The sequence below is a fragment of the Salvelinus alpinus genome, chromosome 5 (genome assembly GCF_045679555.1).
Source record: "Salvelinus alpinus chromosome 5, SLU_Salpinus.1, whole genome shotgun sequence".
Lineage (NCBI taxonomy): Eukaryota > Metazoa > Chordata > Actinopteri > Salmoniformes > Salmonidae > Salvelinus > Salvelinus alpinus.
In genome coordinates, this window is record NC_092090.1 from 24,471,387 (window position 1) to 24,495,769 (window position 24,383).

The 24,383-nt window shown below is 42.6% G+C and overlaps 1 protein-coding gene across 1 annotated transcript in view; it reads right to left on the reverse strand.

Annotated features, from left to right (window-relative positions):
* The window catches only part of LOC139575274 (protein unc-13 homolog C), a 186,875-nt gene that overhangs the window by 103,439 nt on the left and 59,053 nt on the right, over positions 1 to 24,383 (reverse strand). Inside the window, exons 11-15 of the mRNA XM_071400233.1 lie at positions 24,154 to 24,317; positions 20,384 to 20,537; positions 20,025 to 20,093; positions 15,711 to 15,800; positions 6,629 to 6,757 (exon numbers count right to left, since the gene is read on the reverse strand). Coding sequence (XP_071256334.1) covers positions 6,629 to 6,757; positions 15,711 to 15,800; positions 20,025 to 20,093; positions 20,384 to 20,537; positions 24,154 to 24,317 — 606 coding nt within the window. The remainder of the gene's footprint in view (positions 1 to 6,628; positions 6,758 to 15,710; positions 15,801 to 20,024; positions 20,094 to 20,383; positions 20,538 to 24,153; positions 24,318 to 24,383) is intronic.

A 24,383-nucleotide genomic window follows, 5' to 3' on the forward strand; every position in this document is an offset into this window, starting at 1 on the left:
CATCACTAAGCTAAGGACTCTGGGACTAAACATCTCCCTCTGCAACTGGATCCTGAACTTTCTGACAGGCCGCCCCCAGGTGGTGAGGGTAGGCAACAACATGTCTGCCACGCTGATCCTCAATACTGGGGCCCCTCAAGGGTGTGTACTTAGTCTCCTCCTGTGCTCCCTGTTCATCCACGACTGCGTGGCCAAAAACGACTCCAACATCATCATTAAGTTTGCTGAAAACACAACAGTGGTAGGCCTAATCACCGACAACGATGAGACAGCCTATAGGGAGAAGGTCAGAGAACTGGCAGTGTGGTGACAGGACAACAACCTCTCCTTCAATGTGAGCAAGACAAAGGAGCTGATCATGGACTACAACAAAAGGCTGGCCCGAACAAGCCCCCATTAACATCAAGAGGGCTGTAGTGGAGCGGGTCGAGAGTTTCAAGTTCCTTGGTGTCCAGATCACCAACAAACTATCATGGTCCAAACACACCAAGACAGTCGTGAAGAGGGCATGACAAAACCTTTTCCCCTCAGGAGACTGAAAAGATTTGGAATGGGTCCCCAGATCCTCAAAAAGCTCTACAGCTGCACCATCGAGAGCATCCTGACCGGTTGCATCACCTCCTTGTATGGCAACTGCTCGGCATCCGACCGTAAGGCGCTACAGAGGGTAGTGCGTATGGCCCAGTACATCACTGGGGTCAAGCTTCCTGCAATCCAGAACCTATATAATAGGCGGTAAGCCCATAAAATTGGCAGAGACTCCAGTTACCCAAGTCATAGACAGTTTTCTCTGCTACCGCACGGCAAGCAGTACCAGAGCGCCAAGTCTATGACCAAAAGGCTCCTTAACAGCTTCTACCCCCAAGACATAAGACTGCTGAACAATTAATCAAATGGCCACTCGCTGTTTATTATCTATGCAATGTCACTTCACCCCCACCTACATGTACAACTTCCCTCTAACCTGTACCCCCGCACACTGACTTATCGTTATTGTTATGTTATTGTGTTACTTTTTAATTTTTTTTTTACTTTAGTTTATTTTGTAAATATTTTCTTAACTCTTGTTGAACTGCAAAGTTGGTTAAGGGCTTGTAAGTAAGCATTTCACGGTAAGGTCTACACTTGTTGTATTCAGCATTTCACGGTAAGGTCTACACTTGTTGTATTCAGCATTTCACGGTAAGGTCTACACTTGTTGTATTCAGCATTTCACGGTAAAGTCTACACTTGTTGTATTCGGCGCATGTGACAAATAAAGTTAGATTTGATCCTTCTGCCTCGATAGCAACTAGTTCGTTCTATGACAAACAATAATGGTTTTATATTGAATTTAACAAAAAAACTTTAACATTATTTGTAAGATGTGAAATTAAAGCACTTTCTGTTCATCACAGACTTGTGTAGGAGATGGAAGCTGAGATCTTAATGAGTTGGTTACCAAGGGGTCTGTGTGTGTGTGTGTGTGTGTGTGTGTGTGTGTGTGTGTGTGTGTGTGTGTGTGTGTGTGTGTGTGTGTGTGCAGAGGGGCTGCAGTGATCTGTCTTACTGTAGAGATATGCAAAATGAAACAGGATCCTCTATGCAAAATTATTCCCAGTGTGTGTGTGTGTGTGGTCCTGCAAGTGCATGGGTGTTTGTGTACTATATACCGTTGTGTGAAGGGCATTGATGAAGGTTGTGTATTACCGATGCATCTCCCCGCTCATCTATATTCATAATGTCAAGCAACAACACATTGTTAGAGGTGGTAAAGTAGCAGGTATATTGTACATCCATCATAAAGCTGAGGGATAACGTACCGCCCTCTCCACTGAGAAGAATATCTGCCTTTAGCCGTACAGGCTTTCCTTGGCCTAGGGGACAAACCAACCACCAGGTAGAGGCCAACATGAAATAGTTAATCCACCCTAAACTTCTGTTAAAATATCTGCCTTTGATCATACTGCCTTCCTTGGTCTGGGGGACAAACCAACCAGAGACCAACATGTATACTCAATGGTGTAATCCATTCATTTTAGTTCACATTTAAATGAACAACTCTGGTAGAATAGATTTCAACTCACTGAGGTTCACCTCATTGGGTCCCTTGTAGCTCAATTGGTAGAGCATGGTGCTTGCAACATCAGGGTTGTGGGTTCAACTCCCATGGTGGGCTAATATGAAAATGTAAATCACTCTGGATAAGAGTGTCTGCTAAATGAGTAATAAATAAAGGTTAGTTATACATACAGCAGCAGTGTGTTGAAGCTGAGGTCTCCCTTGTTACTGAGATCTGCCTTTCATCATACTGCCTTCTTTGGGTTGTGGTCAGACACCAGTAGAGGTCAACATGTATGCATAGTGAATGTAAACATGGTTTATTGTATCTATCTATTTTATGATTATTGTGTCCAGCACCAGCAGTACATCCTTGAAGAAAAGCTGAATAAACCAACTAAGTGATATTGGCAGGAGCAGTGTGTGGGTCTTTCTTTTCTTCAAGGACTTCATTGAATTATCCCCAAGCACCTGCAACAAGCCGACTCAAAGTGCTTTCCCTATTTTCAATCAGAAAGCATTGGGTTTCGTGACTGGCTCTGTAACCCCTCTCTTCAATGGAAAGATAGTGTAAAAATACTGAAAAGATACATACGGTCTTTCTTTGGGCTGTGGGACTAGCACAGACCAAAATGTATATTCCTAACAAGTGTTATTTAATATATCACTTAAATTTAAGCATATCTATTAAAGTGGACAGGGACAAGGACCAGTACACCCTTGTCAAAGCACTGAGTCGAAATAGTTTCTATTTGTGATACCTGGCTCTGTAAACTCAATCAATTAATCAACTATTTAGCTTGAAATCACATTTTCTCTTCTCAGTGTGCTCTCTCTCTATTGTGAAGGATTATGGGTCTACATACATTGTTTGAGATTGAAGCCCCTCTCAAACATCTGATCCCTCTACTTTGACTAATTTGATATTTGGGGACTTAGGGTAACCAAATCACCAGCACTATAGTAGCATGCTAATCATACACTCTATATTCACAAGAATCCCTTCCTCTAGAGCGAATCTCAAATCACATCCTTGCCCCCCTGTAGTGCATAACTTTGACCAGAGCCGTATAGGGCTGCCTGCCACACTATGGTGCACTGCACAGGGCATATGAGGGTGTGATTTTGTTTCACCAGAGTGTAACCAACGGGGAATATCAGTACTGATTCCAGGAGAACTAGCAGTACTGAACCAACCATGATCAGTATTCCAAACTGGGATGACCGTTTACCAGTAACAAACCAGTTCAAATGGCACCCCATATACTCATATAGTGCAATACTAAAAGAGGTACTAGTACTAAAAGTAGAGCACTATATAAGGAATAGGGTGCCATTTGGGACACACATTAACTCTCTCAGACGCTGTATCACTCATCTGGATGGCAATCACAGGCCAACAGTTTGTTTACACATCTGGACAAACAGACAGAGAATCAACACAGTAGGAAACAGTTCAAACACCTAAAGGAGACAATAACAGACATGGGGACTGACATCCCTAATATCCAATAAGCAAAAACAACCAATTTGTTGACTGGCTCACCGGAGCGAGATGGGATTATTTGTTTCAGATTTTACCCTTTTTTTCGATCTTGTCTCATTGCTGCAACTCCCCAATGGGCTCGGGAGAGGCGAAGGTCGAGTCATGCGTCCATCCAAAACATGTCCCGCCAATCCACGATAAGCTAAGTAAAGCACCCCCCCCGGCAAAGCCTTCCCCTAACCCAGACTACTCTGGGCCAATTGTGCACCTCCCAATGGGACACCCGGTCATGGCTGGTTGTGACACAGCCTGGGATCGAACCCGGGTCTGTAGTGACACCTAAAGCACTGCTGTACCACTCAGGAGGCTTGCTAGATGGTATTCTAACCAGTAACCCTCTGACTAGATCACTGATTATATTTAAGAATTACCTGTATAAATTAAATTAAACTGGAGCCAAGAGGAATTTTAACCAGTAACCCCTTGATTTGGCCTTAGCGCATCCGATCAGCTACACGTGATAAGACTATCAGTGTGTGTGTGTGGTATGACTATACATGAGACTCATAGTGTGTTGTAACATGCAGGCAAACAGAGAAACACATCTGTGCTAATGTGATGTCCTCACAGTGCTGAACATACACTTCAGTTCAACAGTTAATAAACCCACACTACACAGCCCGGCCTGTACTGCTATTAATTGGCCATAATGTGTGTGTATATATGTGTGTGTGTGTGTGTGTGTGTGTTTGTGTGTGAGTGAGTGCTTGTGTGTGTGTGAGTGTGTGTGAGAGAGAGATAGAGAGCAGAAAAAATGCAGAAATGGATGCAGATCATTTTAGAGAGCTGTGTGTGTGTGTGTGTGTGTGTGCGTGTGTGTGTGTGTGTGTGTGTGTGTGTGTGTGTGTGTGTGTGTGTGTGTGTGTGTGTGTGTGTGTGTGTGTGTGTGTGTGTGTGTGTGTGTGTGTGTGTGTGTGTGTGTGTGTGTGTGTGTGTGTGTGTGTGTGGTCATGTCTGCATACAGTGTATCTACAGAGATATGCAGTACTGGGCATCTCTCCTCCTTCCTCCACAGAATTCTGAATTCCAATGGAGAGAATTTGGACCTAAATGACTCTCTCTTTCTTCACCTGCTCTATTTCCTTCCTTCACTGCTCTCTTTTTAAATCTCTCCATCTCTGCCAGGCTTTACAGGAATGTTTAAGCTCTCCCTCCTTCCTCTCCCTGATCCCTCCATGCCTTCTCTCCCTCCCTTCCCCACTCCCTCCTTCCCTTTGTCTCTTTCTCCCACCTCCACTCCCTCCCCCCCATGTCCTCCCTCCCTCTCTCCCATGTAGAGTGCTTTGTAGCGTTACATAATCAGCCTCTGGTTGGACGGTGGTATTTCCAGTGAGAGAACGAGGGCAGGCAAGACAACACAATGGACGTCTTTTATGGGAAATATCCACAGTGGCACAAAGGCAGGCTGTAATATTATGATATAGTCATCCACCACCCTGAGGTTAGCTCCAGGAGAGAACATGTGTGTGTGTTGATGTTGTGGTGACTAGTGTGTTGATGAAGAGTGTGTCCTGTTTGTAAGTGTGTGTGTGTGTATGTGTGTGTGTGCATGTGTGTGTGTGTTGATAGAGTGTGTGTGTGTGTGTGCCTGTGTGTGTGTTGATGGAGTATGTGTCTGGTCTATGTGTGTGTGTGTGTGTTGATGGAGTAGGTGTCTGGTCTATACGTATGTGTGTGTGTGTGTTGATGGAGTGTGTGACTCGTTTGTGAGTGCGTTAGACTGAGTTGTAATTAGTGGCTGTATCTATCTGTCTGCTGGGTAATTGCTAAAAACGCCTCAGGCTGTTTCTACAAAGGAAGATTATTATTCAACTTCTACAGTTATAAACTCCTTGTTATAGACCAGCAGGACATTACCTCACTGTTACAGAACTTGCGTTTTGCAGAACAGATAGACATGACTGTTACAGACCTGAAGGACATTATCTCTCTATTAGACAGAACACACTAATTCCTGTAGTGCACCTTAGGACTGACAGAGGGCTGATATAGGACTGATATAAAATGAATATAGGACTGAGTGTACAAAACATTAGGAATACCTGTTCCTTCGATGACATAGACTGACCAGATCAATCCAGGTGAAAGCTATGATCCCTTATTGATGTCACCTGTTAAATCCACTTTGATCAGTGTAGATGAAGGGGAGGAGACAGGTTAAAGAAGGATTTTTAAGCATTTAGACAATTGAGACATGGATTGTGTCTGTGTGCCATTCAGAGGGTGACTGGGCAAGACAAAATATTTAAGTGCCTTTGAACCAGGCTGCATCACATCCGGCCGTGATTGTGAGTCCAATAGGGCAGCACACAATTGGCCCAGCGTCGTCCAGGTTTGGCCGGGGTAGGCCATCATTGTAAATAAAATTAAAATTAAAATACATTGACTGGTAGTAGGTGCCAGGCGCACAGGTTTGTGTCAGGAACTGCAATGCTGCTGGGTTTTTCATGCTCAACAGTTTCCCGTGTGTATCAAGAATGGTCCACCACCCATCCAGCCGACTTGACACAACTGTAGGAAGCATTGGATTCAACATAGGCCAGCACCACTGTGGAATGCTTTCGACACCTTGTAGAGTCCATGCCCCAACGAATTGAGGCTGTTCTGAGGGCAAAGGGGATGGTGCAACTCAATACTAGAAGGTGTTCCTAATGCGTTGTACACTCAGCATATATAGGACTGATATAGGATTTTACATAGTACTGATATAGGATTTTAAAAAGTACTGATATATGATTTAACGTAGTACTGATATATGATTTAACATAGGACTGATATAGGATTTCATATAGGACTGATATAGATTTTTAATAGGTCTGATATAGGGTTTAATATAGGGGTGATATAGGAGTGATATAGGATTTAATATAGGAGTGATAAAGAGTTTAATATAGGGGTGATATAGGAGTGATATAGGATTTAATATAGGAGTGATAAAGGGTTTAATATAGTGGTGATATAAGGTTTAATATAGGAGTGATACAGGATTTAATATAAGACTGATATAGAGTTTAATATAGGGTGATATAGTGTCTGGTTTACCTGGTCTAGTAGCTGGTTGTAGAGTTCATGACAGTTGTCAAATATGTATTTGTATGTTGAGTCCAGACAGGCTCTGACACAGTCCTTCACCACCATACTGGCTCTGGGAGGACTCTGTAGCTCCTGTACCTGTAATACAGATAGGCACAAAGTCAAAACACACATACACACACACACGCACACGCACACGCACACGCACGCGCACGCGCGCACACACACACACACACACACACACACACACACACACACACACACACACACACACACACACACACACACACACACACACACACACACACACACACACACACACACACACACACACACACACACACACACACACACATTTTAAAGTTGTACCTTTAGAATGGTAAATAATAAGGAATAAATCTTCCAAAAATTTAAATAGACCTCTCTATCCTTGATTCTTTGAAACCTACTGTATACTGTCTGTGTGTTCAGGAGAACTCGTGTGTGTGTGTGTGTGTGTGTGATTCAGAGGGGTTGGGTTACACACTTCGGTTGAACACACTTCGGCTGAATGCATTCAGTTGTGCTATTGTCTAGGTATCCCCTTTCCCTTGTCAATAGGGGGGCGCTGTTTTCACTTTGGAAAAAATCGTGCCCAATTTAAGTGGCCTCGTACTCTGTTCTAGATCATACAATATGCATATTATTATTACTATTGGATAGAAAACACTCTGAAGTTTCTAAAACTGTTTGAATTATATCTGTGAGTAAAACAGAACTCATTTGGCAGCAAACTTCCATACAGGAAGTGAAAAATCTGAAAACGAGGCTCTGTTCCAGGGCCTGCCTATTCAACTGGCTTATATTTATCGATATGTATGCACTTCATACGCCTTCCACTAGATGTCAACAGGCAGTGGAAGGTGGAATGGGGTGTCTAGCTTGATCTGAGGCCGAACAAGAGCTTTTGGAGTGACAGGTCCGGTATTTTCTTTGTCTTCGACGGCGCGCGAGGGACCTCGACATTGTCTTCTGAAAAGCGTTCGGTATACACGGCGAATATCTCCGGCTCTGATTTTATTTGATACATATGATAATAACATCATAAAGTAGGTTTTTTCAACCGAGTTTTATCAGTTTATTCAACGTTTATTGGGACTTTTGGAGTTTTCCGTTCTTTGCGCCAAGAGAGGATGGGAATGTTAGCAACCTTGGCTAGCATTGTGGCGCGAATACGACAGTAGAAATGGACATTCTAAAACCAAACAACGATTTATCCTGGAAATAGTACTCCTTGTACAACATTCTGATGGGAGCTCAGCAAAAGTAAGACAACATTTATGATGTTATTTCGTATTTCTGTGTGATATGTTGATGCCTATTCTCCGCCGTGTTGGTGAGCGCTGTCTCACAATAACCCAAGCTGTATGTTGTGGTAAAGTTATTTTTAAAAATCGAACACAGCGGTTGCATTAGGAACCAGTGTATCTTTCATTTGCCATACAACAAGTATTTTTATGTAAAGTATGTGATGAGTTCTTTGGTCAGATTAGGTCCAAAGTGTCCAAAATATCTCTGGACATTCTGGGGAAATGTTGCTACGTATTCACAATGTATAACCACGATTTGCAGCTCCAAATATGCACATTTTCGAACAAAACATAAATGTATTCTATAACTTCTACTTGGTACTCATCCCGGATCCGGGAGCACCCTCATCAGTAAAAAAGCTGACTAGCATAGCCTAGCATAGCGCCACAAGTAAATACTAGCATCTAAATATCATGAAATCACAAGTCCAAGACACCAGATGAAAGATACACATCTTGTGAATCTAGCCATCATTTCCGATTTTTAAAATGTTTTACAGCGAAAACACAATATGTATTTCTATTAGCTAACCATGATAGCAAAAGACCCAACCGCATATTTTCACCATTTTTTTACTGCATAGGTAGCTATCACAAATTCGACCAAATAAAGATATAAATAGTCACTAACCAAGAAACAACTTCATCAGATGACAGTCTTATAACAGATTTATTGTATAGCATATGTTTTGTTCGAAAAATGTGCATATTTCAGGTATAAATCATAGTTTTACATTGCAGCCACCATCACAAGTCTCACCAAAGCAGCTAGAATAACTACAGAAACCAACGTGAAATACCTAAATACTCATCATAAAACATTTATGAAAAATACACGGTGTACAGCAAATGAAAGACAAACATCTTGTGAATCCAGCCAATATTTCAGATTTTTTAAGTGTTTTACAGCGAAAACACAATATAGCATTATATTAGCTTACTACAATAGCCTACCACACAACCGCAATCATTCAAGGCACGTTAGCGATAGCGAATAAACCAGCAAAAGATATTAATGTTTTCACTAACCTTCTCAAACTTCATCAGATGACAGTCCTATAACATCATATTACACAATACATATATGGTTTGTTCGAAAATGTGCATATTTAGCGGCACGATTCGTGGTTTTACAATGTGAATACGTAGTGAAAATGCAGAAATATTGTCCGGAGAAATCTTGGAGAGGCACCTAATCTAATCAAATAACTAATAATAACTTTACAAAAAAATACAGGTTGGACAGCAAATGAAAGATACACTAGTTCTTAATGCAACCGCTGTGTTAGATTTTTAAAAATAACCTTAGTACGACATACAGCTTACGTTATAGCGAGACAGCGTCCAAAATCAGCGCCCAAAATACGACGACACATTTTCGACAGAAATACGAAATAACATCATAAATGGTTCCTACTTTACAAGGGGTCCTTTGTCCAGAATAATCGTTGTTTGGTTGTAGAATGCCCTCTTCATCTGTAGAACGCTAGCCAACGCTAGCCATGCGGCACAGAAGTGTCCAACTCACCATAACGCATAACAAAGAAAATACCGAAAATCGGAATAAACTGATATAAGTCGGTTTAATATAACTAGTTGATTATGTTTTTAACACATATATCAAATAAAATCAGAGCCGGATATATCTAACGTCTATAACGAAAGCTTTTCAGAACGCAATCCTGAGCTCCCTCTCGCGCCAAGCTGAACGGTGAAAAGACTAGACCCACCGTTCCAAGAGGTCTTGTTCGGCCTCAGATAGAGCTATACACCCCATTCCAACTCTCACTGCCTACTGACATCTAGTGGAAGGCGTATGCAGTGCATGTAGACCCATAGATTCCATGCAAATTAATAGGCTGACCCTGGAACAGAGCCCCCGATTTCAGATTTCTCACTTCCTGACAGGAAGTTTGCTGCAAAATGAGCTCTGTTTTACTCACATATATAATTCAAACGGTTTTAGAAACTAGAGAGTGTTTTCTATCCAATAGTAATAATAATATGCATATTGTACGAGCAAGAATTGAGTACGAGGCAGTTTAATTTGGGAACGATTTTTTACAAAGTGAAAACAGCGCCCCCCCCTATTGAGAAAAGGTCTATAACATGATGTTATAAGACTGTCATCTGATGAAGTTGTCCAAAGGTTAGTGATTAATTTTATATATATTGCTGGTTTTTGCGAAAGCTACCTTTGCGGTGAATAAATGCGTTTGTGTGTTTGGCTATTGTGGTAAGCTAATATAATTCTATATTGTGTTTTCGCTGTAAAACACTTAAAAAATCGGAAATATTGGCTGGATTCACAAGATGTTTATCTTTCATTTGCTGTATTGGACTTGTGATTTCATGAAAATTATATTATATGATATCCCTGTCCCGTTAGGCTAGGCTATGCTAGTCAGCTTTTTTGATAAGGAGGATCCCGGATCCGGGAGGGTGATGGTGGCTGGAAGTGGGAGTGAAAGTGTCTGTAACATAAAGGGACAATTCTCATTCCTCCCCCCACGTCATCTCCCCTTCAGCTGCCATCTTAGTTACGCCTGGCCGCTCCATTCTCTGTACATCCGCCCCACACCCTTCCTGAATGGGAGTCCACCGGTGTCTTTGTGTGTGTGTTTGCGTGCGTGTCAACCGGTTTTTGTGTGTGTGTGTGTGTGCGTGCGTGCGTGCGTGCGTGTGTGCGTGTGTGTGTGTGTGTGTGTGTGTGTGTGTGTGTGTGTGTGTGTGTGTGTGTGTGTGTGTGTGTGTGTGTGTGTGTGTGTGTGTGTGCGTGCGTGCGTGGGTGCGTGGGTGCGTGGGTGTGTGTATGAAGCAGAGCACTGGGCTGTTTTTAAACCTAGATAAAACAGCGTGCAGGCTGGGAACTGGGGGGGAGGATTACAGGGAGATGATTGCACTGGGAGAGAGGGTGGTTAAAACGCTTCTCACACACACACACACACACACACACACACACACACACACACACACACACACACACACACACACACACACACACACACACACACACACACACACACACACACACACACACACACACACACACACGCATGCACAAGTCACTTAGACACTCAACAGAGTGTATAACATCAGGAATCGGTATGGATAATTGTCATCAGTATGGAAGAACATAAATCAGTCTATATGACTCGTGGGGCCTTCAGACAGACATATCTTATAGCATATTTGCTGCTGCTCCCTGCTCAGATGGATCTACAGAAAGAATAGAATAATAAGTGTTTCTGTTTAGTGTGTGAGGGTGAGTGTGTGTGTATACATATATATATACAGTGGGGAGAACAAGTATTTGATACACTGCCGATTTTGCAGGTTTTCCTACTTACAAAGCATGTAGAGGTCTGTAATTTTTATCATAGGTACACTTCAACTGTGAGAGATGGAATCTAAAACAAAAATCTAGAAAATCACATTGTATGATTTTTAAGTAATTAATTTGCATTTTATTGCATGACATAAGTATTTGATACATCAGAAAAGCAGAACTTAATATTTGGTACAGAAACCTTTGTTTGCAATTACAGAGATCATACGTTTCCTGTAGTTCTTGACCAGGTTTGCACACACTGCAGCAGGGATTTTGGCCCACTCCTCCATACAGACCTTCTCCAGATCCTTCATGTTTCGGGGCTGTCGCTGGTCAATACGGACTTTCAGCTCCCTCCAAAGATTTTCTATTGAGTTCAGGTCTGGAGCCTGGCTAGGCCACTCCAGGACCTTGAGATGCTACTTACGGAGCCACTCCTTAGTTGCCCTGGCTGTGTGTTTCGGGTCGTTGTCATGCTGGAAGACCCAGCCACGACCCATCTTCAATGCTCTTACTGAGGGAAGGAGGTTGTTGGCCAAGATCTCGCGATACATGGCCCCATCCATCCTCCCCTCAATACGGTGCAGTCGTCCTGTCCCCTTTGCAGAAAAACATCCCCAAAGAATGATGTTTCCACCTCCATGCTTCACGTTTGGGATGGTGTTCTTGGGGTTGTACTCATCCTTCTTCTTCCTCCAAACACGGCGAGTGGAGTTTAGACCAAAAATATCTATTTTTGTCTCATCAGACCACATGACCTTCTCCCATTCCTCCTCTGGATCCTCCAGATGGTCATTGGCAAACTTCAGACGGGCCTGGACATGCGATGGCTTGAGGACCTTACGTGCGCTGAAGGATTTTAATCCATGATGGCGTAGTGTGTTACTAATGGTTTTTCTTTGAGACTGTGGTCCCAGCTCTCTTCAGGTCATTGACCAGGTCCTGCCGTGTAGTTCTGCTCTGATCCCTCACCTTCCTCATGATCATTGATGCCCCACGAGGTGAGATCTTGCATGGAGCCCCAGACCGAGGGTGATTGACCGTCATCTTGAACTTCTTCCAATTTCTAATAATTGCACCAACAGTTGTTGCCTTCTCACCAAGCTGCTTGCATATTGTCCTGTAGCCCATCCCAGCCTTGTGCAGGTCTACAATTTTATCCCTGATGTCCTTACACAGCTATCTGGTCTTGGCCATTGTGGAGAGGTTGGAGTCTGTTTGATTGAGTGTGTGGACAGGTGTCTTTTTTACAAGTAACGAGTTCAAACAGGTGCAGTTAATACAGGTAATGAGTGGAGAACAGGAGGGCTTCAGAAAAACTAACAGGTCTGTGAGAGCCGGAATTCTTACTGGTTGGTAGGTGATCAAATACTTATGTCATGCAATAAAATGCAAAGGAATTACTTAAAAATCATACAATGTGATTTTCTGGATTTTTGTTTTAGATTCCGCCTCTCACAGTTGAAGTGTACCTATGATAAAAATGACAGACCTCTACATGCTTTGTAAGTAGGAAAACCTGCAAAATTGGCAGTGTTTCAAATACTTGTTCTCCCCACTGTATATATATGTGTGTGTGTGTGTGTGTGAGTGTGTATTTATATATATATATATGTGTGTGTGTGTATGTGTATGTGTATGTGTATGTGTATGTGTATGTGTGTGTGTATGTGTATGTGTATGTGTATGTGTGTGTGTGTGTGTGTGTGTGTGTGTGTGTGTGTGTGTACAATTGAAGTCAGAAGTTTACGTACACCTCAGCCAAATACATTTAAACTCAGTTTTGCACAATTCCTGACATTTAATACTAGTAAAAATTCCCAGATAGGATTACCACTTTATTTTAAGAATGTGAAATATCAGAATAATAGTAGAGAGAATGATTTATTTCAGCTTTTATTTCTTTCATCACATTCTCAGTTGGTCAGAAGTTTACATACACTCAATTAGTATTTGGTAGCATTGCCTTTAAATTGTTTCCACAAGCTTCCCACAATAAATTGGGTGAATTTTGGCCCATTCCTCCTGACAGAGCTGGTGTAACTGAGTCAGGTTTGTAGGCCTCCTTGCTCGCACACGCTTTTTCAGGTCTGCCCACAAATTTTCTATGGGATTGAGGTCAGGGCTTTGTGATGGCCACTCCAATACCTTGACTTTGTTGTCCTGAATTCATTTTGCCACAAATTTGGAAGTATGCTTGGGGTCATTGTCCAGTTGGAAGACCCATTTAACTTCCTGACTGATGTCTTGAGATGTTGCTTCAATATATCCACATAATTTTCCTTTCCTCATGATGCCATCTATTTTGTGAAGTGCACCAGTCCCTCCTGCAGCAAAGCAACACCACAACATGATGCTGCCACCCCCGTGCTTCACGGTTGGGATGGTGTTCTTCGGCTTGCAAGCTTTCCCCCTTTTCCTCCAAACATAACGATGGTCATTATGGCCAAACAGTTCTATTTTTGTTTCATCAGACCACAGGACATTTCTCCAAAATTACAATCTTTGTCCCCATGTGCAGTTGCAAACCGTAGTCTGGCTTTTTTATGGCAATTTTTCGAGCAGTGGCTTGTTCCTTGCTGAGTGGCCTTTCAGGTTATGTCGATATAGGACTCGTTTTACTGTGGATATAGATACTTTTGTACCTGTTTCCTCCAGCATCTTCACAAGGTCCTTTGCTGTTGTTCTGGGATTGATTTGCACTTCTCGCACCAAAGTACGTTCATCTCTAAGAGACAGAACGCGTCTCCTTCCTGAACGGTATGATGGCTGCGTGGTCCCATGGTGTTTATACTTGCATACTATTGTTTGTTTCAGATGAACGTGGCACTTTCATGCATTTGGAAATTGCTCCCAAGGATGAACCAGACTTGAGGAGGTCTACACATTATTTTCTGAGGTCTTGGCTGATTTCTTTTGATTTTCCCATGATGTCAAGCAAAGAGGCACTGAGTTTGAAGGTAGGTCTTGAAATACATCCACAGGTACACCTCCAATTGACTCAAATTGTAACGATTGTTCTCCTCCTCGTCTGAGGAGGAGCATGGATCGGACCAAAACGCAGCTTGTGGAGAATACATGTTTGATTTATTTTTAAAGAAGACGAAACGAAGAACACTGAAAAAACTATATAAAACAACAAACGACGTCAACAGACCTGAACATGTGAACTTACATATAACGAAGAACGCACAAACAGGATCAGACTAAACAAACGAAACAGTCCCGTGTGGTACAAACACTGACACGGAAAACAATAACCCACAAACAAACGGTGTGAACAGCCTACCTAAATATGGTTCTCAATCAGAGGAAACGTAAAACACCTGCCCCTGATTGAGAACCATATCAGGCTAATTAACAATGAACCTAAACATAGAAACACATAACATAGAATGCCCACCCAGCTCACGTCCTGACCATACTAAACAAAGACAAAATAAAGGAAATAAGGTCAGGAACGTGACACAAATTATGTCAATTAGCCTATCAGAAGCTTATAAAGCCATGACATAATTTTCTGGAATGTGCCTGTCACGCCCTGACTTTAGTTATATTTGTTTTCTTTATTACTTGGTTAGGTCAGGGTGTGACAAGGGTGGTTTGTTTAGTTTTTGTATTGTCTAGGGTTTTTTGTCTTGTCTAGGTTTTTTTTGTTTATCTATGGGGATTTTGTATTGTCTAGGGGTTGTAGGTTTATGGTGGCCTGAATTGGTTCCCAATCAGAGACAGCTGTTTATCGTTGTCTCTGATTGGGGATCCTATTTAGGTTGCCATTTCCATTTTGGTTTTGTGGGTAGTTGTCCATGTTTAGTTGCCTGTGAGCACTACGTTGGCGTCACGTTTCGGTTGGAGGGTTATTGTTTTGTTGGCGACATCGTTAATAAAGAAGTATGTACGCTCACAACGCTGCGCCTTGGTCCATTTCTTCAACAGACGATTGTGACATTCCCAAGCTGTTTAAAGGCAAAGTCAACTTAGTGTCTGTAAATTGTTGCCCACTGGAATTGTGATACAGTGAATTATAAGTGAAATAATCTGTCTGTAAAATTTTTTGGAAAAATGACTTGTGTCATGCGTAAAGTTGATGTCCTAACTGACTTGCCAAAACTATAGTTTGTTAACAAGAAATTTGTGGAGTGGTTGAAAAACGAGTTTTAATGACTCCAACCTAAGTGTATGTAAACTTCTGACTTCAACTCTATGTATATATATATATTTGTATATGTGCGTGTGTGTGTTGTGTGGGAGGCCTGTTTATGACCATAATCAGTATTGACTATCACTGTAAAGGCATGCAGTAAATGTACCAATATGCTAATTGATTGATAGGCATGCTTCTACTACAGTAAACTGGGAGTGTCTCTCTCTCACACACACACACACACACACACACAGAGTGTGTACATACCTTCATCCTGAAGAAGGTGATGCTGGTGAGAAGGTCCACAGTAGACTTCAGGTCCTGGAGACGCTCTGGGTTACCAGCTGGGAAATTATCCTGCAGGAGAAAATAATGAAGAGATTGGTTCTCTCTCTCCTGCTCCCTTCTCATTCTCCATCTCTCTACAGTTAAGGCTCTATTCAATCTGTATCACTGAAGTTAAGTGTTACAGCATGATTGACATTGGAAGGCAATGCTCTCGCGTTAACAGCGACTGTATTCATGGTAAACGCTGCATATGTCGGCTCAATGGGAAATGACCTTTACATTTCTATCACGCAACCTGGAACGCTTCATCCATACAGACTGAATAGAGCTCTTCATTTGTAATGCGCTTTTCATCTAAAAACAATCCCAAAGTGCTACAGTGTGTGTATTAGGATAATGAAACGAGGGTCATAGACAACAAGAAATAGCTATAAAGATCTGTTATTAACTAACTAACACTACCCAACAGATTCACAAAGGGAAACAGCAGCTAGTGGCAGTCTATTCCCCCCTGGAAACATACAGCATTATAACTAGGTAGGGTACGGCCCTCAAGGTGGGATCAGGTGCTGAAGGCCACTCGTCTCACAACCCTGTATCCCACGCAGTCTCATAATTCATTCACACATTGATATTGATGATGGGACACATCCAGCCATCATCAGTAAAGGAGTTTGACGTCTGGTCGTTTAGTGTTAAAGCCCCTGTGTGATGGAAACCTCCATTCATGCTCAGAGCACCGTGACAGGAGAGCTTTCAGCACACCTGCACCCTGATAGGCTGAGAAAAGGTGCTTGGTGAACTATACATTACTGCCCCCCACCCTCCTTTCTCTTTACCACAGACTGGCACGCACGCACGCACGCACACACACACACACACACACACACACCTCCCAAGTAACTTTGAGACCAAACCTAATGAGACCAAACCCTAACCATTAGACCAATAACTGAGATTGTTACTTAGTGTTTGACAGAGTCTTAAACAGGCTGATATCTGGGTGCTCTGATCTGAGGAGGAACTGTTCTGATTTTTGCCTGCTCGGGGCTCAATAGGTTTTGCTGTACTGCCAGTGATCTTTTAGAGTAGGCTGGTGAGGAAATGTCAGTGGATTCTTTACTGAGTCCGTTACATAAAGTCAACATGAACTCTAAATGAACAGAAGATGTGCATCCCAAAAAGCACCCTATTCCCTGTGTAGTGCACTACTTTGACCAGGACCCATAAGGCTCTCATCAAAAGTAGTGCACTACATAGGGAATATGGTGCAATTTGGGATGCACATAAACTCTCTGTCAATCACAAAAGTAATGCAGAATGATCATGGACTCAAAGTCTGTATGAAAGCATCAATTCCGCTCAGCCGCTGATCATCGACAAAACTCATTCACTAAACCATCATTCAACTGTGTATTGTGTTTGCAGCTTTTTGTCCTTACTTAGAACAACATCTTACATATTCACCCTAAACTAATATAAAATATCCATACTCTTAAAAGACATCCCAAATACAGTACCTCAACGTCTACCCTAAACAGACATCATATATACCTCAACGTCTACCCTGAAACAACATCCTACCTAAACAGAAATCCTATATGCCTCAGTATCTACCATAAACCATCACCATAGAAACCTAAACAGACATCCTATATCCCTCAGTATCTACCATAAACCATCACCATAGAAACCTAAACAGACATCCTATATCCCTCAGTATCTACCATAAACCATCACCATAGAAACCTAAACAGACATCCTATATCCCTCAGTATCTACCATAAACCATCACCATAGAAACCTAAACAGACATCCTATATCCCTCAGTATCTACCATAAACCATCACCATAGAAACCTAAACAGACATCCTATATCCCTCAGTATCTACCATAAACCATCACCATAGAAACCTAAATGAACATTCCAGATCCCTCAGTATCTACCATAAACCATCACCATAGAAACCTAAACAGACATCCTATATCCCTCAGTATCTACCATAAACCATCACTATATAAACCTAAACAGACATCCTATATCCCTCAGTCTCTACCATAAACCATCACCATAGAAACCTAAATGAACATTCCAGATCCCTCAGCCTCTACCATGTGACACGTTGGTATGAAGAGATTCAGAAGACAGACGCAGGAATGCGTAATAAGGTTTTTTATTTCACCCAAATTACGGCGTGCCATGTAAAGGCACAGGGGCGAAGACCAAACAAACACTATACAAAACACAGGGTTGAAACCCAAACAAAAGAGCGAGGAGTACCTCGAAAAAATAACACACACGCACAATGATTAACACACGGGACGAAACCCGTAATCATATGCGCAATCCACAATGGCACGAAAGCTAAAACACACAGCACAGGTACTCACATGACCAACGGACATAGTAACAATAATGGACAGCCCAATGGAAACCAAAGGGCAAACCAAAGGGCACTGAACGTCTACCCTAAATCAACATCCTATATCCCTCAGTTCCCCCTAAATGTACATATGCCTGAACGTCTACCCTAAATCAACATCCTATATCCCTCAGTTCCCCTTAAATGTACATATGCCTGAACGTCTACCCTAAATCAACATCCTATATCCCTCAGTTCACCCTAAATATACATATGCCTGAACGTCTACCCTAAATCTACATCCTATATCCCCAGTTCACCCTAAATATACATATGCCTGAACGTCTACCCTAAATCTACATCCTATATCCCCAGTTCACCCTAAATGTACATATGCCTGAACGTCTACCCTAAATAGACAACCTATATCCCTCAATGTCTACTTCAACATGTAGCCTAAATAGACATCCTAGAAGTAGTGAATGGTAATGTATCACCATTACATTTATTTCATTCCAGCCATTCCAATGAGCCCCTCCTCCGATTTAAAGTGTCCACTGTCTGAAACAACACTCTGTATCCCTGAGCACCTGCCGTGAATCACTGACAGCAGAACCCGACAGGAGACATCACAGAGGGACAAATCAGCTGTTACACTGTGTCGCTGCATATTCTGACTCCCCTGACGAATACGTCTAAAAAGAGTGGGGGATACTCTCTCTCTGTCCATTCATCCCTCGGTTTTAGAGAAAAGCAAACTCAATCTGCTTCAGAATATCATTACGGAGAAATCCATACGCCGAGCGAGCGGAGAGACTGACTGGCCTGATCTGAATCTCATTACTGTACGATGACAAGGGGTGTGTGTGTGTGTGTGTGTGTGTGTGTGTGTGTGTGTGTGTGTGTGTGTGTGTGTGTGTGTGTGTGTGTGTGTGTGTGTGTGTGTGTGTGTGTGTGTGTGTGTGTGTGTGTGTGTGTGTGTGTGTGTGTGTGTGTGTGTGTGTGTGTGTGTGTGTGTGTGTCTGTGAATTGATGTGGGAGCAGAAGGGGAGCGGCAGCAGTCAGAAACAATGTGACATGTCCTGACTGCTTTCAATCAGAGTGTGAATAACACGACACCAGCAATCTGAAAAGACAAGCACAGTGAAAAACCTGCCCCGCTCTCTGTCTTTACCTCTATAATCACACAGTGAAAAACCTGCCCCGCTCTCTGTCTTTACCTCTATAATCACACATTGCAGTAGAAATTGAATGGGAGACACACACACAGAAACACACAGAAACACACAGAAACAGTAAGGACAAAACAATCACCACATAGGAAGCAATATTTTTTGTGTCACATTATTTCACCAGCAACAATTCAACCACTGACAGTACAGTACAGTCAGGTCTAGTGTACAAGTCTAGTGGACAGGACTAGTGAACAGGACTAGTGGACAGGACTAGTGGACAGGACTAGTGGTCAGGACTAGTGGACATGACTAGTGTACAAGTGTAGTGGACAGGACTAGCGGACAGGACTAGTGCACAGGACTACTGCACAGAACTAGTGCACAGGACTAGTGAACAGGACTAGTGGACAGGACTGGTGGACAGGACTAGTGGACAGGACTAGTGAACAGGACTAGTGGACAGGACTTGTGAACAGGACTTGTGAACAGGACTTGTGAACAGGACTCCTGTAGATAGAAATCATTACAACCATTCATCTCTAGGTACAACCCCTGGACAGATAATCCTATTATACATAGACACCCACTGTCTTACAACACTCTACAATACACACACACACACACACACACACACACACACACACACACACACACACACACACACACACACACACACACACACACACACACACACACACACACACACACACACACACACACACACACACACACACAGAGAGAGAGAGAGTACAAACCCGGTACTTGGACAGATCAATCCTCAGAGAGTTGTGCAGCTGATCTAGAAGTTTGACAAATTTCTCTCTCTGTGAGAAAAACAGATATATAGATTTCTCCGTTAGTAAAGCAATCACACTGTGAGTTCAACTTAACTTTGAACTTCTAGTTTAATAAATTCGTTTTTGGGGGTATTTGAAAGGGTGGAGTATATTGTGTAGACGAGGAAACAAAAAACATTACAGAGGAAACAAAAAACATTACAGTACGGATCAATATTCATGATTTCAGTCAGATGTTTTCAAATGCCCATAAACAATGTAGCTGAGAAGTGTGTGTAGATGAGTGTGTGTGTGTGCGCGTGCGTGTGTGTTCTCACCCCAAAGTTGGATGCAGCGAAGCGGTCGGAGGCAGAGATGTTGGTTGAGACGGTGGTGGTGTGGGCAAAGTAGGCGTTGATGTTGGCTAGCAGATTACTCATCACCGCTGGAACCCCCGGACACATGTACTTAGAGGACAAACAGGAGAAATGCCTGGGGGGAGAGAGGTGAGGGAGAGGAAGGGAAAGAGAGGGGGAGAGAGGGAGGTAAGGAGAGAGAGAGAAAGATATTAAAATACCAAAACACTAACTATTCTTTGAAGTGTGATTTAAGTAGTAACTTTCCTTTGACCATGAGAAGGAGGCGATTATTCAACTAGTAGAGGAATTATATTAGAAGAGAGAGAGAGAGAGAGAGAGAGAGAGAGAGAGAGAGAGAGAGAGAGAGAGAGAGAGAGAGAGAGAGAGAGAGAGAGAGAGAGAGAGAGAGAGAGAGAGAGAGAGAGAGAGAGAGAGAGAGAGAGAGAGAGAGAGAGAGAGAGAGAGAGAGAGAGAGAGAGAGAGAGAGAGAGTGTGTGTGTGCTCATTCACATTCTGCTAGTTGTCATGTGATTCCCAGCAGTCTGGAACCAGCTAGAAGGTCAATAACAGGAAGATTAGAAAACTCTGAATGTAATTCTAATGTTCCTTTAAAACCGATCCCCCCCCCAAACACACACACATGCAGACAAAGTTCTGATGGCCAAGGTGTCACCGGTCTGTGTCTCAAACAAATGGGCTGCTATTCACTGTAACACTCCAATACCATGTTCACTGCAACACTCCAATACCATGTTCACTGCAACACTCCAATACCATGTTCACTGTAACACTCCAATACCATGTTCACTGTAACACTCCAATACCATGTTCACTGTAACACTCCAATACCATGTTCACTGTAACACTCCAATACCATGTTCACTGTAACACTCCAATACCATGTTCACTGTAACACTCCAATACCATGTTCACTGTAACACTCCAATACCATGTTCACTGTAACACTCCAATACCATGTTCACTGTAACACTCCAATACCATGTTCACTGTAACACTCCAATACCATGTTCACTGCAACACTCCAATATCATGTTCACTGTAACACTCCAATACCATGTTCACTGTAACACTCCAATACCATGTTCACTGTAACACTCCAATACCATGTTCACTGTAACACTCCAATACCATGTTCACTGTAACACTCCAATACCATGTTCACTGTAACACTCCAATACCATGTTCACTGTAACACTCCAATACCAATATACACAGAGAGACACATACACACTCTGAACACATCACGTCCATGCCTATAGGCCTGAGTTGATGAAACTTGTAAAACATCTGATTCAGCTAATCACACACTTCTACGAAACGGCAATGCTACGCAACATAGTTCTGATTTGTTGAAACTTGTAAAACACCAGATTCAGCTAATCACACATTTCTACGAAACGGCAATGCTACGCAACATAGTTCTGATTTGTTGAAACTTGTAAAACACCAGATTCAGCTAATCACACATTTCTACGAAACGGCAATGCTACGCAACATAGTTCTGATTTGTTGAAACTTGTAAAACACCAGATTCAGCTAATCAACGTCCTCAGGAGCGACTGATTAGTAGAATTAGTTGTTGTAGGGTTGAAGCAAAATCCTCCAGAAGGGTACAGCTTCCCAAACGAAGGGATGGTCACCGCTGGGCTATGTGGTTTAGATGGTCCATCCGTTATAGAAGGTCTATTTGGATCAGGTCTGTCTGCTGAGCTGGTGTAGAAGGCCTTCAGGGTCGACTCTCCCCTCTCTCACTCAACTCAATTACATTCAATTCAATTCAAAGGGCTTTATTGGAATGGAAAACATATGTTTACATTGCTAAAGCAGGTGAAATAGATCATCAACAATAGTGAAATAAACAATACAAAATTGACAGTAAACATCACACTCACAAAAGATCCAAAAGAATAAAGACATTTCAAATGTCATATTATGTCTATATACATTGTGGTAGCAATGTGCAAATAGTTAAAAGGGAAAATAAATAAACATAAATATGGGTTGTATTTACAATGGTGTTTGTTCTTTACTGGTTGCCCTTTTCTTGTGCAACAGGTCACAAATCGTGCTGCTGTGATGGCACACTGTGGAATTTCTCCCAATAGATATGGGAGTTTATCAAAATTGGATTTGTTTTTTAATTCTTTGTGGGTCTGTGTAATCTGTGGGAAATATGTGTCTCTAATATGGTCATACATTTGGCAGGAGGTTAGGAAGTGCAGCTCAGTTTCTACCTCATTTTGTGGGCAGTGTGCACATAGCCTGTCTTCTCTTGAGAGCCAGGTCTTCCTACGGCGGCCTTTCTCAATAGCAAGGCTATGTTCACTGAGTCAGTACATAGTCAAAGCTTTCCTTAATTTTGTGTCAGTCAGTCACAGTGGTCAGGTATTATGCCACTGTGTACTCTCTGTTTAGGGCCAAATAGCATTCTAGTTTGCTCTGTTTCTTTGTTAATTATTTACAATGTGTCAAGTAATTATATTTTTGTTTTCTAATGATTTGGTTGGGACTAACTGTGTTGCTGTCCTGGGGCTATGTGTGGTTTGTTTGTGTTTGTGAACAGAGTCCCAGGACCAGCTTGCTTAGGGGACTCTTCTCTAGGTTCATCTCTCTCTCTCTCTCTCTCTCTCTCTCTCTCTCTCTCTCTCTCTCTCTCTCTCTCTCTCTCTCTCTCTCTCTCTCTCTCTCTCTCTCTCTCTCTCTCTCTCTCTCTCTCTCTCTCTCTCTGTCTCTCTCTCTCTATCTCTCTCTCTTGCTCTCTCTCTCTACCTCCCACGCTTTCTCTCTCTATCTCCCCCCTCTCACCCTCTCTTTATCTCTCTTTCCCACTCTCTCTCTCTTTCTCTCCTCTATCTCCCACTCCCCGCCCCCCTCTCTTTCGCTCTCTCCCTCCCTCCCTCTCTCTCTCTCTCTCTCTCTCCCTCCCTCTCTCTCTGAGCTGAATCCATTAAACTAAACCTAAGTAGGTCATGGGAATAGTGAGAGAGAAGGAGAAGGCTGCCTCTTAACAGGTATCTATTCTGCTCTACAGTCAGGCATTGACTGTTAGTGAGTGTCCCAAATGGCACCCTATTCTCTTTATAGTGCACTACATTTGACCAGGGACCAGGCCTATTAGGGAATAGAGTGGTGTTTGGGACACGGTCTTTATATGAGATATTTTAATACTGATACAAGGAAAGGTTAACTTGAGGTGCATTTCAAAGGTTTTCAAAAATGAGCAGCCCATTTATCTGGAAGGACAGTCATATCAATTATTTATTAAATAGCCTTTCAAAACACAGCGAGAGAGATAAAAAAAAGATGGAGCGTGAGGGAGAGGGGGAGGGGGAGCGAGAGGGAGAGACACACACACACAGATGCTCACATTGGGGAGCATAATTCATTACTGTGCTCTTAGCCTCCAGATTACCCAGAAGCACTTGCGGGAGGCGAGCGTGGAGAGAGAACACTGAGAACCATGATGACTTCCTGTGAATTCCCATGGTGGCTTTAGAGCGGGCAGCGCACACACACACACACGCACACACACAGAGACAGGCAGCCAGGCGCTTCCTTCTCTCTCACACATGCACACTCTGAACCATAGAAATTGAATCCATGGATTCTATAGTTTTAACACTGAGGACACAGAGGCATGCTTTCCTGTATAACATCAGCACATCAGTAAGCCTTCAGAGAACCAAGAGGAGAGAAAAGAGGGAGAAAGAGAAAGAGAGCGTCCTTACGTCATGGCCTGGTAGATGGACTCTACTCCGTATCTCATGGCGAACTCGTCCACTATCTCCTGGGACACGTCGTCATAGTAGACCTTCCACGCCTCCTCTCCTTTCACCTCTGGGATCTTCACCGCTCCACTGTTCTTTACCTCTGTCAGGTGGTGGAACAGGTTCTAAAGGAAGAGAGAAAGACAGGATGAAGAGAATAACATGAGAGAAGAGGAAGAGAGGGAGACAGT